Raw genomic sequence first — 13,536 nt, 5'->3', positions numbered from 1 at the left:
GTCTCTGCCTCCCGCGCCTGACCACCGGGCCTGAACACCGGGCCTCTTGTGCCCGGCAGCCAGCCGGGTCCCCAGCGTCTTGTCACCGTCTGTGCCCCTGCCTGAAACTGGGGGCTGCGGGCCCTCGGGTGCGCCCAGCCCGCAGGCCGGAGCCGTGCCTTGCACAGCGGTGCCCTGCCGGTGCTGCCTCCCCTGCTCTGCCCCCGACGTTTGTCTTTCCGCGAACTACCCCTTGCCCACTTTTTCCTGCCTTGCCGTCTGCCCTTGCCGTGCTCACATCGCTGCACCCGCTCCCTTGCATTTGCCTCCAGGGACAAGGAGCACCCAGGAGCTCCAGGGTGAGGCAGGACAGGCTCGGTGGAGGAGGTTTCCTCATCCCTCCAGCAGCTGGGGGTCTTAGGATGCAGGAAGGATGTGATCCTGTACCCTCTAGGCCCAAGGGCACCAGCCTGGCAGCGTTCCCAGAGCTTTCCCCTCTCTGGCCAGGCTGTCCCTCTGATGCTCATCCCTCTGGCAATGCCTCCTTTGCCTGAGCTCCGCAAATGCCTCCCGCTAAAGGGCAAACGGCTCCGTTCTGTGCCGTGCAGCCTGCCCTGGCTCGCTTCTCATTCTGACGGGACAGGCAGAGCGAAAGCTAACAGAAATGCTGTGTGATAATTAAACAGGGAAGTTTTCTGTGCTACATTTACAAAAAAAGAAAAAAGGTAATTCCTGGCAGGCACCCTGTGTGCAAGAGGCCAAAAGTGTCAGTGTCAAAGAGGCCGCAGCCAAAAGTGTCAGGTCAGATGATGGCAAGTCCCTATACAAAGAAATCCTGCCTGGGACTAAAAAGTCGTGTGATTGCAGGATACGTTGCGTGTGACAGAAGTTTGGGCAATGAGTGTGCTGGTTTAGACCCTGCTGATGAGCCACATGTGTACTGATATGAGGGCACACATTTGATATCCCCCCCCCCTTTACAAAAAATTCTTGAAAATGCACACAAAAAAGGCCTACGTTAAATGAGTGTTGTTAAAGGTCTGAAGCAGTCAGAAGTTACAAAACACCAGAGTTCAAGTTGCTAGTCCATACCCCAGCTCAGTTGCCTGTTGCATGGGCTTTATGATGCTGTCTGTAATTGTAGGATTACGTTTCTTTTTCCCTCGAGAGATTATCTCTGTCAGCGCTTGAGAATGATGGATCTTGGAGGGTGAGACTGATCTGGGTAAGGAAAGAGGCAGATTAATTTGTGCAGAACTTGGAAAACACACTGAGTGGCAGGGACAGTAGCCAGAAGAGGAAGGGTGGTCTCTTGGAGCGGCCATGGGTAATGGCTCTGCATTTGCCAGAACTGACATATATAGTGGGTAAACCACTTAAACTCAGGTTTTTGTAGGTAGTTGCTAGCTAATTCAGCGTGCCTGCCTTAAGCCACCGAAGGTCCCGCAGGAATATGTGGTAAATGTTCCTAAACTACAGCTGAAAGAAATGGGAGCTGTACTTTGAGCATGTGCTGCAGGACAACACATGCTCTGAAAAAAATCACCCTTGGGTGTTTCAGTGAGACACCTAAACTCAGTGGATGTTTCTGACCTTAATCTTTGCCTAATATCTCTCCTTCATCTCATAGAGAGACTCTGAAAATAAATTAACATTTACAAAACGTTCATATTCTATAGGGGTAACTGGCATAAAAGAGTGTACAGGTAAATGAGTAATGCCACCATCCGAGTGGGATCTATGTATCATGAAGTAAGTAACGCCTCGAGCAACAGCCTGAACAAGGAATGTGAAACTAAACACCGAGTACCTGCTCAGGATCCATGCTCAGTCCCTTGGCATGTAGAGACCACGTTGTAACTCATGTGCAAGACATGGGTGAATTACAGGCACAAATACGAGTTTACGGTGTGTGTCTCTGGTAAAAGGAGTGGTGGGTGTGCCAAGGAGTTGATATGGTTAATACCCTCTGGTTGCTTCTAGGGGAGGTTTACATTGGATATTAGGAAGAATTCCTTCACCAAAAAGGTTGTCAGGCACTGGAAGAGGCTGCCCAGGGAAGTGGTGGAGTCACCATCCCTGGAGGTATTTAAAAGACCTGTAGAAGTGGTGCTTAGGGACATGGTTTAGTGGTGGGCTTGGCTGTGCTAGGTTTACGGTTGGACTTGATGTTCTTAAAGGCCCTTTCCAACCTAAATGATTCTATGGTTCTGTGATACATTTCTAATGATACCAGGAAGAAAACAGGGACTTGCTGCCCTTTACCTGTTCCTGTTGCTCTAGGCTGTAGCTGTTGCATGGTTTGCAAAATAATGTTGAATTGCTTTGGTTGTTACAACCGAGGTCGCTGCTGCGAGCTTCTGCCTGGGGAGCTCCCCGGTTTCCCAAATGAGACAACGGTGGGTAGCTTTCTCCCCATGGGGCTGTTTTATCATATTTTTTCCCCAGCTGGAAGCAAGGGTTGCTGTGAAGGAGATCCGTGTCACTGCTGTCAGGCTGCTGACAGATAGGCAGTTTTGCTGAGTGTTCTAGAGATGAAAGGGTCAAAGGATCCAGTTGGTCAGCAACAAAACCTTTTCGGGGTTTTGGGGGATGGATCCAGTGTCTCTTCTTTCCTGTCCTTCCTAACACCCAGGCGTGGGCACAACCATTGACCTCTGCATGGGGCACGCGTGACTTCAGAGGTGCCTGACCTCTACATACGGGGTTGGGTTTGCAAACCAGTCCTCTAGAATTAGAAGTGGATCTCCCCAAAAGCTAATCTGTATATATTGGTAGGGATATTAGCATTACTCAAAATGCTGCTGCTGCAGAAGTGAGGCCAAAATGCTCAATTCTTTTTTTCCAGCAATCAGTTTAATTTAAGGTTAAATTGCTATTGAGAAGTGCTAAGGCTCAAGGCTTATCTTTTATAAATGAAATCTAAGATTTTCTCTTTATAATTCTTCATGTTCAAGTCAGGGAATAATGGCTTCAGGTTTAAGGGACCCAGTTATTTAGATGGTGTAACGGAAATAAGTAACGTCATATTCTGCAGTCCCGGTATAGGGATTATTTCAGGTTTATCTTTATGCAGATTAATAAACTTTTGACATTTATAAATTGATAATGCCAGGCACGAAGTGATTTGAGCTTGCGCACATTTATCAAAACGGATGCGGAAGACAAGGCAGCCTGACTTCTGAGAATAGAAGAACGTGAGAAGATTAACTTTTTCATAGCTCTTTGTCACTCATGACACTCAAATGATAAAGGTATCTTTTGCAAACTGTGCGTTTTCGAAGTAAATGCATTCATCATCTGGAAGATTGGACAATAGCTGTGTTTTGTGAAGCAAAAAGGATTACATTCTCGATGTAATTGTTCAGTTACATTGTATCTCCCCACATCTTTTTTGTTATTAATAAATAGTAATGAAATTATAAGTTTAGGAACTTCAGCCATTACTAATTTGTAACCTGACTTCAGTTGATGGAAGCTGATGGGAAGGTTTTATTAGGTTAATTTCCAGTGAGAGTTTTGATTATTGGCTGACATACGTGTCTGTGCATTTTGTTAACAAGATAAAATATTTCTTAAAGAAAACCTTTCTGTCTTTATCTTGACAGGAGAAATAATTGCCTTTGAAATGCAATTGGCATTCTAGATGAGGAATAAAACCCTGTGAGAACTTGTCAAATAAACACAAACATCTTCGAAAATGACTTCAGGGTCAGCTTCCAAGTAAATTATTTGCAGGTGCATTTTGGCATCATTCAAACAGGTCAAATAAATTATTCACCTTTTTTTTTGCCACTAGGCTAAATAATTTATTCATATCTCCAGTATCCAGTGGCTAACCTTGGTACCTGTGAAACTTGCTCATTCCTGCGTCCAAGCTGAGCATGAGTTGGTAAATTAGGTGGATGGATAATGCTTTAACTAAACTTAACTTCAAGTAAAGATTCTCATCTTTAGTTGGGCTCAAACACGATTGCAATCACACAGCTTGATTAGATGTGAGCCAGGGCTGGCTCTCAACAATCATTTCTTCTTTTTACTCATTTATAATATTTCTGCCGTTGCGTATCGTATTTTCTGATAAGCTTAGGATTGTTGCTTTGAAATCTAGGAAGTGTCTAAATAGCTAAAAGCGTATCGCCTGCTGGAGGAGTTCAAGCCAAACCACCAAAGTGGACTGAGCATCCCATGTTCTCCTTTGCCCTGGCACTTGTCTTGGCTTAAGCAGCTCAGGGAGTTAAATCAGCAGGGCGTGATTTGCTTTGTGAAGTTAAAAAAGAAAAGAGTCGTTTTCTGCCAGCTGAGGTGTCTGACCCTGGGGTGGGACGAGGGGTGCGAGGAGCGTGGGGCTGGAAGGACGGCAGCAGCACCGCTTTGGTCGGTTGGAGTATGTCACGTGCACAACGCGTGAAACACTTCACGTGGTCCCCGTTTCCTTCCAGAGTTAGTGTAAGCCTTGCCATCTCCTCCATCTCATCACCCGTCCGCTCACTTCGCTCTGCTGCCTCGCCTGTCCCCAGAGGTGCACATCTGGAGTAGGACAGCTGGTTCCCTCCCCTCCTTTTCCCCACCCCAATCCATGTCACCAGTTTTGGTTTCACTTATTTTGCATTCCTTTGGTGAGAGGTAAAGGTTAAACGTTTCACCTAATTATCAGAGTGAAAAAAAAAGCAACTTCCAGGTAGCAGAGAGGGAGGGAAAAGGGTATGGAGGAAAAAAAGAGCAGCTGGGATTTTCTTAGGGCTTTTTACACCCATTGAGGGGCTTACCCACTGGTTTGGAAACTGCTGGTCTGTGTTGCACGTGTTATTTATAATGAACGTTTTAGGGAAATGGGATATTTTATGAATGAAGTGCCTTGCTTTTTCAAGAGCTTGGTGTAAGCAGGCTGTGGGACTTTTATCAGCCTTGCAACAAGGTATTTTTTTAAGAGTAAGACATGAGCAGAAAGAAGCAGGTGAAGACACATGGCAGTTTTTCTTAAAATCATTTCCAATTTGCCACCAAATTCTCTCCAAGCAGAGGAAAAATTTGGGGGAGTTTAGTTCTATTTGCTAAAGATTTAGGGTAGAGGTAACAGGATTTTATAGATCACGTCCATCCTGCATGGCATGGCAATTACGAGTGCAGAGCATTTATTTGCTTGATAGCTTTACCGCTTTGTAGACCCACCCATCTGAAGTGAGTACAAATAAAGCACTTTTTGGGGTAGTGCCATTAGCTTATCAGTATCAGCTATCGGCTCCTAGGTTTGGATTCAAGCTGTGTTAAGTGGCTGTGGCTACAGGCGGTGGCAGGGGACTTGCAAAGGCAGTGTGGTGAACAGCTCTGCAGGAGGGATTAGAGCCTGGGTTGGGGTTCAGCATCCAACAGGCTGCGATAAACCTTGTCCTTTCTGTTTTCAGAGGCTGCGCCGTGGAGTTCTCCGAGATCTTGAGCGTCAAAGTCAGAAAAAAGAGAATATTCGCCTGCTAGAAGAGCAGATTGCTTTGACAAAACAGCTTATGGAAGAAAGAGACAAGGCGCTAATGGAAAAAGGGTCCCAGCAGTCCTAGGCACAGCCCTGAGTCCTCAGAGGTTGGATTAAAGACATTTGGAGATCCTCAGTATCTAACTACTTGCAAGTGTTTCAGCAAACAGTGATAATCTGTGAAAGGCTGTTTCTTTTGTATAGGTTATAATCCAGTCGCAAAAGCTATAGGACAGACACAAAACATTTCCTTTGTCATCAGCACTTTGACTGTGGAGACTTGGTTGGCACATCCAGTGTCGATGGACTTGTCAATGTGGGGAGGAATAGCTCCTTGTTATGCAAACACCATCTAGGATGGCTAACAACGTTCACATGAGTGGGCTGCTGAGTCGCCACGATGACGAAGCCACCAGGACCTCCACCTCAGAGGGCCTGGAGGAGGGTGAGGTGGAAGGGGAGACCCTCCTGATCGTCGAATCTGAGGACCAGGCTTCGGTGGATTTATCGCACGACCAGAGCGGGGACTCTCTGAACAGCGACGAAGGCGACGCGTCCTGGATGGAGGAGATGTCCTATTACTGTGAGAAGTGCCAGAAGTGGATTCCAGCAAGTAAGCCTGCTGGTTTTGTCGTGTCTCGCTTGCGTTGCTGTGGTTGTTGTTTGCAAGGTGCTTACGCTGTCCTGCATACCTGTTTTAGAGGGCAGCCCTTGTTTAGCTGTATCCCATCCTATGGTGGAGGAGCAAGGCATGGCATGGAGCCCTACAGCCTGATGATGCCAGCGGTGTGCGTTAGGCACTTCGATCCATGAACTGTATGGGTGTCCAAAGCTGGCATTCCCTGTAAAGAAATGGGACTGTCTTCTTTAATTAGTAGAGAGCAAGGGTATGACTTCAGAAACACGCACACCCTCCCGAGTCTTGCCGCCGGCGTGTTTAGGGGACTTTGGCCAAGCAACTTGGCCTCTCTGCTCACTCAAATAAAGATAATGACCCTTGCTGTAAAGCTCTGTGGAGGAAAAGGGCTTTGGGATGGTGTTACTTTTTCTTTTTTTTTTTTCTCCTGATCAGTTTGTCCCATCTGTGGAGCATATGGCTAAATCTAAACTTTAATGGTTTCCCAATAATGTGAATTTAAGTTAGCTTTCACAGAAGCGTGTCCAGCCTGTCAGAGCTAGCTTTGGGAGCAAGCTGCGGAACTTGATCCCTCTGCTACTCCTGCTTGACATAAGATATATACTGTTAGCAGTGTAACAGACTAGACTTTACTTTCTAAATTCTGGATTATCAGATCTATTATTAAATCCAAAAGCTAGATATTGCTATGCATTGGTTGTTTTTTGGGTGTTGTTTTTGGGGTTTTTTTAGTGGGTTTTTGTTTGTTTGTGGCTAGAGATAGTGAGCTCTTCAGGTGGCATCTGCCTTGCAGAGATGTCAGAGCTTTTTGCTATCTTTGAATTTACCAAAAGTTACAGTATTAGAATCTCCTTTCAAGGCGTGTTAGTGAGTGTTTTGATGTTAATGCCATGGAACCAGCATCATACTATTAAGGTAGTGTGCAGTTAAAGGGACATATTAACTTTAAATGTATTAATAATTAAAAAAAAATGGAACAGAGTTAAAGGTAGCATGAGATGTCTCATCTCAGAGCACTTGATTTAACACTCAATTTGTTTTATTTTACAAAGATGTTCCTCTCTCGTTGCTATGGAACAAATCCAAAGAGCAGAAAAAGCCAATCACAGAGGAACAGTAACAAGATACAAATGCGCAAAGTGAAGGAGTTGGAAAAGGGAAATACTGTTCTCTTTGCTAATTGTTCAGTTATATGGATCTCAGTTGTCGCTTGTGAAAATCACCAACAGGCTCAGACAAATGGTCACTTTTTACATTGAATTGCCATGTAGAAATTCTGTTAATCTACTAAGTTTTGGGGTTTTTTCCCCCGTCAGACATAGATGCAACTTTAATAGCTAGATTTTGCAATTCACTACAGAAGCAGAGCATCCATATATTACAAATGCTCGATCTAGTGTCGTTATACAGTAAAAGAGTTGTCATACTTTTAAAGAAAGAGTTTTCATGTGTGAATTTTCAGAAATGCTGTAGTCTTAACTGTTTCCCTATCCTGTGATTTTATTTTTTAATTTTTCATATTTGTGGAAATTACCCCCTGGTGAGTTTAGAAGTCCTGATTCATATGATTTTTTTTCCTCTGCTGCAGAAACATAGAATTAGGCCTGTAACTTCAGATGCGTGGGGTTTTACAGGTGGCTCTATCCCAGCAGATCGCTTTTGTTCAGACAAAGTTTTACGCAGGGTTAGCTTTACACAGCAAACCATACGCTGAAGTACTTTGCTGATTTAGGATCTAATGCATCAACTGCAGTAAAGAAAAAGTGTTTCCTGATAATGCTGGGCCGTTCTTTTGGCTCTCAGTCTCAAGGAAAGAAGATCTTCCCCTGATAGGAAAAATAAATACCTTAAAGCTTCACACCATGTCTGCTGCTGTGCATCCCGAAGGCTGCTGTAAACAGGGACTGGCAACCTTGTTTTAGTAAGAATTTGTGGACGGGGAAAGAGAGAGCTGTAAAGACATGTAGCAGTGAGTGGAAAGATGACATGAAAGAGAATGCTTGTATATTCTGATAGCCTTTGCAGTAGCATACCTTTTTGTAACAGGTCAGCTTTGTTTTTTTAAGTAGAGTGGGAAACCAGTTATTTATTGAAGTATATCGGTTATCTTGGGGAAGCAAGAAGGAATGAGAAATGCAGCGGAAACAAGGAGATCCTTGGCTTTGTACCTGCTTTCAGATGTTCGGTAGAACGCCTCTTTTTTATGCCTGTGCTTTTCAGTTGGTCGCTGCTGGCCGCTGCCACTGTGAAATGAATCTGCGCCTTCCATCGCAGCGAGTTCTGATGCTTCCTGGGAACTGTCTGGGTGTCCGGGAAGACGGCGAAAAATAATTTTCTGCCTGATGTTGTAGGAAATCCAGATCTCCTTTGCAGCACTTTTTCCTGTAAAAGGACCAAGAAATTGATTTTTACCTATTCTTTTTAGGTCAACTGAGAGAACAGCTCAGCTACCTCAAAGGAGATAACTTTTTCAGATTTACTTGCTCCGATTGCTCAGAAGATGGGAAGGAGCAATTTGAACGGCTGAGATTAACATGGCAACAAGTAAGTAAAACGTTTGTGCCAGTAGAACAACCATAAGTCTTTCAAAAATTGTTGTTTGTTGTGTTATGTGCTACCTAGGAAAGGAGGATCAGGTATAGGTAACAAACATGTGCATGAACTTCAGAAATTAATTAGCTAAGGATTGCCTGCATATTAGAACTTGGGCATTTGGCAGGTAAATTCAAAGACAGTCATACAAACCACATTAATATTTTTTTTTCTTTTTTTTTTTTCTTTCTCTTATATTGTTCATGAATTCATAGCTTCAGGCAGGTTTGGAAAAGCAAAATGAGTGCAATTTGGCTGCTGGGCATGAACAGTTTTTTGTGTGTATGAGCAAATTTAAAACTAGTGAGGTGGCAATGCACAAACAAAAAGCTTGCCAGCTCCCTGAACGCAAAGCTCCAACCTTGCTGCTTACTCACTAGCAACAGTCCTTGCTAGAATTTGCTATTTCAGTCACTTACACACCTGAGCAATCAAAATAATTTGCATTATACAGCAGACACTGTAGGGGTAGACTGATGCACAGCATCTTGCACGAAGCAGGGCACCGGAGGGCAGTCAGTCAGCGCTGGCTGCCTCTGCATAAACTGAATTTGAGGAGGCAGTAGACATTTCCACATGCGGAGCATCGGGCTGTGTGCACGAGACTTCTGTTTGTATCCTTTGGGACCGTAGTGGTGTGCTGTCTCATAACAGATCATTTAAAGCATCAGTTGTAACTCCTGGGCTTTCTCATGGTGCCCAGTGTAGAGCTGGGCAGGGGAAAAGGTTGGCGGAGCCATCTGTGGGTAGCAGACCGGTAGAGTTTCAGCAGGTTACAGATCTGGAGAGCAAAGGCTGCTTGTATGACACCCAGGTCTGCTCAGAGTGGCGTGGGGAAGGGACGGACAAAATCAAAATGGGTGAGGAAGAACGTTGGCTAGTGAAGACACTATCTCCCTAGGCTTCCAGCAGCCAGAGTGGCTGCTGCTGCTTCTGGGGAAGTCGAATTGAGGGAAGTGGTCAAATCGACTTATCTCAAGTAGGAAAACTGGGGACAGTGATTTCTGGATTTTTTTTCAGAGTATGTGGCCTCAGCAGATCCTTATCTTTAACCAGTTGAAAAGAGAATTGTTTCTGAAGTTCTGAGACACCGTCCCACCTGACTTCAAAACCACAAAATCCTAGATAAATAGTTATCAAACTAAGAGGGGTTGCGAGGCAGACATAGGGTGCAGGGGACAGTAAAGCTGTCTGTATTTCCTCATTTTGGCATCTTCAGCAATGCTTTCCAGAAAACTATGGCCCACTGCAAGGAGACCCATCTCCCTAAGAAAAACACATTTTCAAACTTCTCTGACAGTGAAGAAGAAGTCCCTATTGGAAGTAGTATCCAACCGAGGCTGTGGGATTGTTGAAAGATGGTCCCAGCCCAGCTGATTGTAGTTGTATTCAAATGAATTGGGTAAATGTAATTAACAGTTGGTCACCTAGAATTTACTTACAAAGAGGTGTGGTATTTTTCAAACCCGCCCTTTATTTTAGGTATGTAACAGGTCAGACTGATTTTGGTTGTGAATGAGCTGTAAATGGATTGTGTTGAATGAAGATCACCTGGACAAACTTAATTCTTGCATACCCAGAACAATTAGTAAATATGTAATTTTATACAGTCTGTTCAGTTTGAAATGTAACAGTGAGTGTCTAGAAAGACTGTTGTCACTACGTTTCTGATGGATTAGATAGTGGGATTAGTTGTGACCATTTTTTTCTTTGAAGGAGACTTTCCCTACCTCCACACTACATTCAGTCCCCAGTCGTGATATAATTCATTTACACAACCACCGCAAAGCTTGCATCTTGGCATAAACCTGCCTGACAAGGCAGCTCGGTTTTCCCCTGGGATGGAGAAATCTCTGGGAGAATGTGCATCTAACAATAGAAAGACGAGAACAGGCAGCATGAAAGCAGGAATAAGATGGATTGCAGAAGTCGCCTATGAGATGTTGCAAAACTAAGATATTTATGAGGCAGCAAAGATTTGTGTGTGTGTGTGTGTGGTGGCTGTGGGGGCCAGTTCAGCAGATGAAGCAGAAAAGATTCACTTGTGTCTAACACTTTCTGTTCCAGGTTGTCATGCTGGCAATGTACAATTTGTCTCTGGAAGGAACGGGCCGTCAGGGGTACTTCAGATGGAAAGAAGATATTTGTGCTTTTATTGAGAAACACTGGACTTTCTTATTAGGGAACAGGTAAAGATGTGATGTTTCCGTGAAGGTCTGGGTGGTGAGCTAAAGCAATTAAACTCTGTTATAGATGGACAAGAATCCTGGTTAATTTGGTGATGTCTCTGTTGAGCCTCACTAGTGAGAAAGTTGGAGGATTTGATATTGAGAACCTGAATGTAGGCACAAGGGGTAGTCTTGAGAGAGAATAAGCATTTCTTAGTGGGGAAAAACGACTTCAAGAATGTCACACAAAAGCAATGTAAATCCATATATTTTGAATTATTTCTTATCTTCCTTTAGGTAGCATATGAACCTGCAAAGCCTTTGAGTCTTTCTAAATACTCACAACAGATGGGCTAGTCCTGATGTCAGTGGGCTTTAAAGAAAACAAAGAGGTCCAGCAAAGTACTGTGTTACTTGGCTATGAAACTTGCATGGACCAAGTTCTCCAAAGAGGAAAATTGTGCCTCATCTTTTAGATTGTTTTGGATTTTTGGATTCAGCGTGTGTAAAGAAAGAAGCTGTCAGAGTAAGAACCCTTCTCGTAAAGGGCAGCCTTCACGACACGATGAGTTGTGTGCTGTATAGGCGAACGGCACATTTTTTTCCGAGCACGCTGAATCTGTCAAACCCAAGTCTCACTGTCAAGCCTGTGCTACAGAGGCAGGAAAGGAACTGAGCAAGCCTTCGAAGTTGTAGATTTGATTGACTTCACAGCTTCTTTTCTTCTCCAGGGATTTCTCTTCTCTGTTGTATGATCTGGCTTTTCTCCCTAACCAGATTTGCTCTTTGGTTTTGCTTTCATTGCTCAACTGTGCCTTCTTTCTCTGTTCTCAGAAATGTTCGTATTTGTCCCCTCTGGAAACCACGGGGACCCTGACAGGAAGGCAGCTGATGGCCCATTGTCCTTTACTCAGGGAGCCATCACCTCCCAGGGTTTGCTGCTGCCTTTTGAGACCTGCCCTGGGAACTGCGCACTCCTTGCTCTGATTAAAATTCAGATGAAGTGATTACTGGCCTCAGACTTAGTCTCCCCACTTGCCTGGACAAGCCACTGGTGGAGCAGGGATAGCTGAACCATATGTGCAGCGGTTCAAGGCGTGCAAGGCTTTACTTCCTTGGCATGTTAAAGTACAGCTTATCCAGACTTACTGTAACGCTCTGGACTCTGACTGGGGGCACCTGAGTTTAATCCCCGACATTTGAGGGTCAGTACCCCAGAGTGTGTAATTGCAACACTCAGACAGCAGTGAATACCTGCTTGGCCAAGCCTAGCCCAAGTACTGAAGTTTTTGCCAGTGGAGGTGTGCAAAGTCAAGAAGGAATCCCGAGATCTCGTGCAAATACAGGTTTGGACTCTGCACCATGAACCTGATTCTCCAGTATCCAAGGGAGTACCTCAGTTACTGGCTGCAGGGGCAATTTTTAAATATTTCTTCTCACTTCTTCCCTAAACAACATCTTAGCCCTATGACCAGTTCTTAGAGGACCAAAAGTGCTCAGATGCCCCGTGGAGTACACAGCCCTGCAGAGTGAAAGGCTTAAACGTGGCTCCAAATGGCCGAAAATGTGCTTCAGAAGTAGGTCAGTGAGTGTGGCTGACAGGTATGGTGATGAGTAGGGATCCTCTTCCCCATGCTGCAGGAGAGGTTTTATGGCAGAAAACCTCAAGCACAGCTAGGGCTCCAGTATATACCACATGCACGTGTCTGTGGGACGGGCAGACGTACTCTGTTACCTTGCCAATTCCTGCAGCTCTGTTGTCCTCAGTGATTTACTTCTCAGACCCCTCACTCTGCTTCTTTGCGGTGCCTGACAAGGCTGCAACTGTGGAGGGCAGAGTGGTCGGATCCCAATCCCCTTTGTGAATTCAGCCTTAGGGGATCCTGTCCTACAGCTCTGGGAGCGTGCTTTGCTAAATGAAATCTCAAAGTAGTCAAGGCAGGCATTTAAATGAAGTTTGTCTTTCCTTCTGTGTGAAGTGATGCCTTTATCTCTACTTTTCCCTTGCCTATCCCATCCTCTATACCCCGAGTCCTGTTTGCCGTCTTCAGCAATGGAATATGGCTCTGCAGTGTCAGGTCAACACAGCTATCCCTAGGATCCTGTTCCCGTTCTTGTATCGTCAGATTGTTAACGAAGGGAGCAACATCAGCGTTTGAAAGCTGGGCGTTCCAGTGGCAGGGTAGACCCTTCCTCTGTAGGCTCGGCGTAGGGCAGCTCATTGACAAAAGAAAAATTGCGTCTCACCATGCTGCATTTGCGTGGCATTTCTGGAGCACATGTGCGCAACGCTTTGTGCAGCAGAGCCCACCAGTACGTTGTAGCTTGCCCTTCAGAGTGGTTCTCTGTTTCAGAAGAAATTAATTAATCTTTCACCTCTTTGAGGATGGGGGTGTAAGGAGTACATCATCCCCCTGCATCAGTGCCAGTACCAGAAATGCGCTGCCCTTTCCATCTTGGCAGAGAGAGGAGGCTTCAGGATGAAAGCACAGCTGGCGAGTGGGGACCTAACCCTTGTTTTCCCCTCTCCCACCGTAGGAAAAAGACCTCAACGTGGTGGAGCACGGTCGCTGGCTGTCTCTCTGTTGGGAGCCCCTTGTTTTTCCGCTCAGGGGCACAGGAATTTGGAGAACCGGGATGGTGGAAACTGGTTCATAATAAACCCCCAACAATGAAACCTGAAGGAGAGA

At 45.0% G+C, this 13,536-nt stretch overlaps 2 protein-coding genes across 2 annotated transcripts in view; both read left to right on the top strand.

The window, feature by feature from the left end:
• Positions 1 to 5,384: 5,384 nt before the first annotated feature.
• PET117 (PET117 homolog (S. cerevisiae)) lies at positions 5,385 to 5,534 on the top strand (the record flags this gene model as incomplete). Its single annotated transcript, XM_009699756.1, has 1 exon — positions 5,385 to 5,534. A coding segment is annotated over one exon (150 nt), but the record flags the coding sequence as incomplete, so codon positions are not given.
• Positions 5,535 to 5,806: 272 nt separating this feature from the next.
• Positions 5,807 to 13,536, top strand: part of CSRP2BP (CSRP2 binding protein) — an 18,251-nt gene continuing 10,521 nt past the window's right edge. The window contains exons 1-4 of the mRNA XM_009699755.1: positions 5,807 to 6,062; positions 8,512 to 8,630; positions 10,746 to 10,867; positions 13,385 to 13,535. Coding sequence (XP_009698057.1) covers positions 5,807 to 6,062; positions 8,512 to 8,630; positions 10,746 to 10,867; positions 13,385 to 13,535 — 648 coding nt within the window. The remainder of the gene's footprint in view (positions 6,063 to 8,511; positions 8,631 to 10,745; positions 10,868 to 13,384; position 13,536) is intronic.

This window comes from Cariama cristata, unplaced genomic scaffold (assembly GCF_000690535.1).
Source record: "Cariama cristata isolate BGI_N322 unplaced genomic scaffold, ASM69053v1 scaffold37374, whole genome shotgun sequence".
Lineage (NCBI taxonomy): Eukaryota > Metazoa > Chordata > Aves > Cariamiformes > Cariamidae > Cariama > Cariama cristata.
This window is presented reverse-complemented; position numbering and strand designations above follow the sequence as displayed.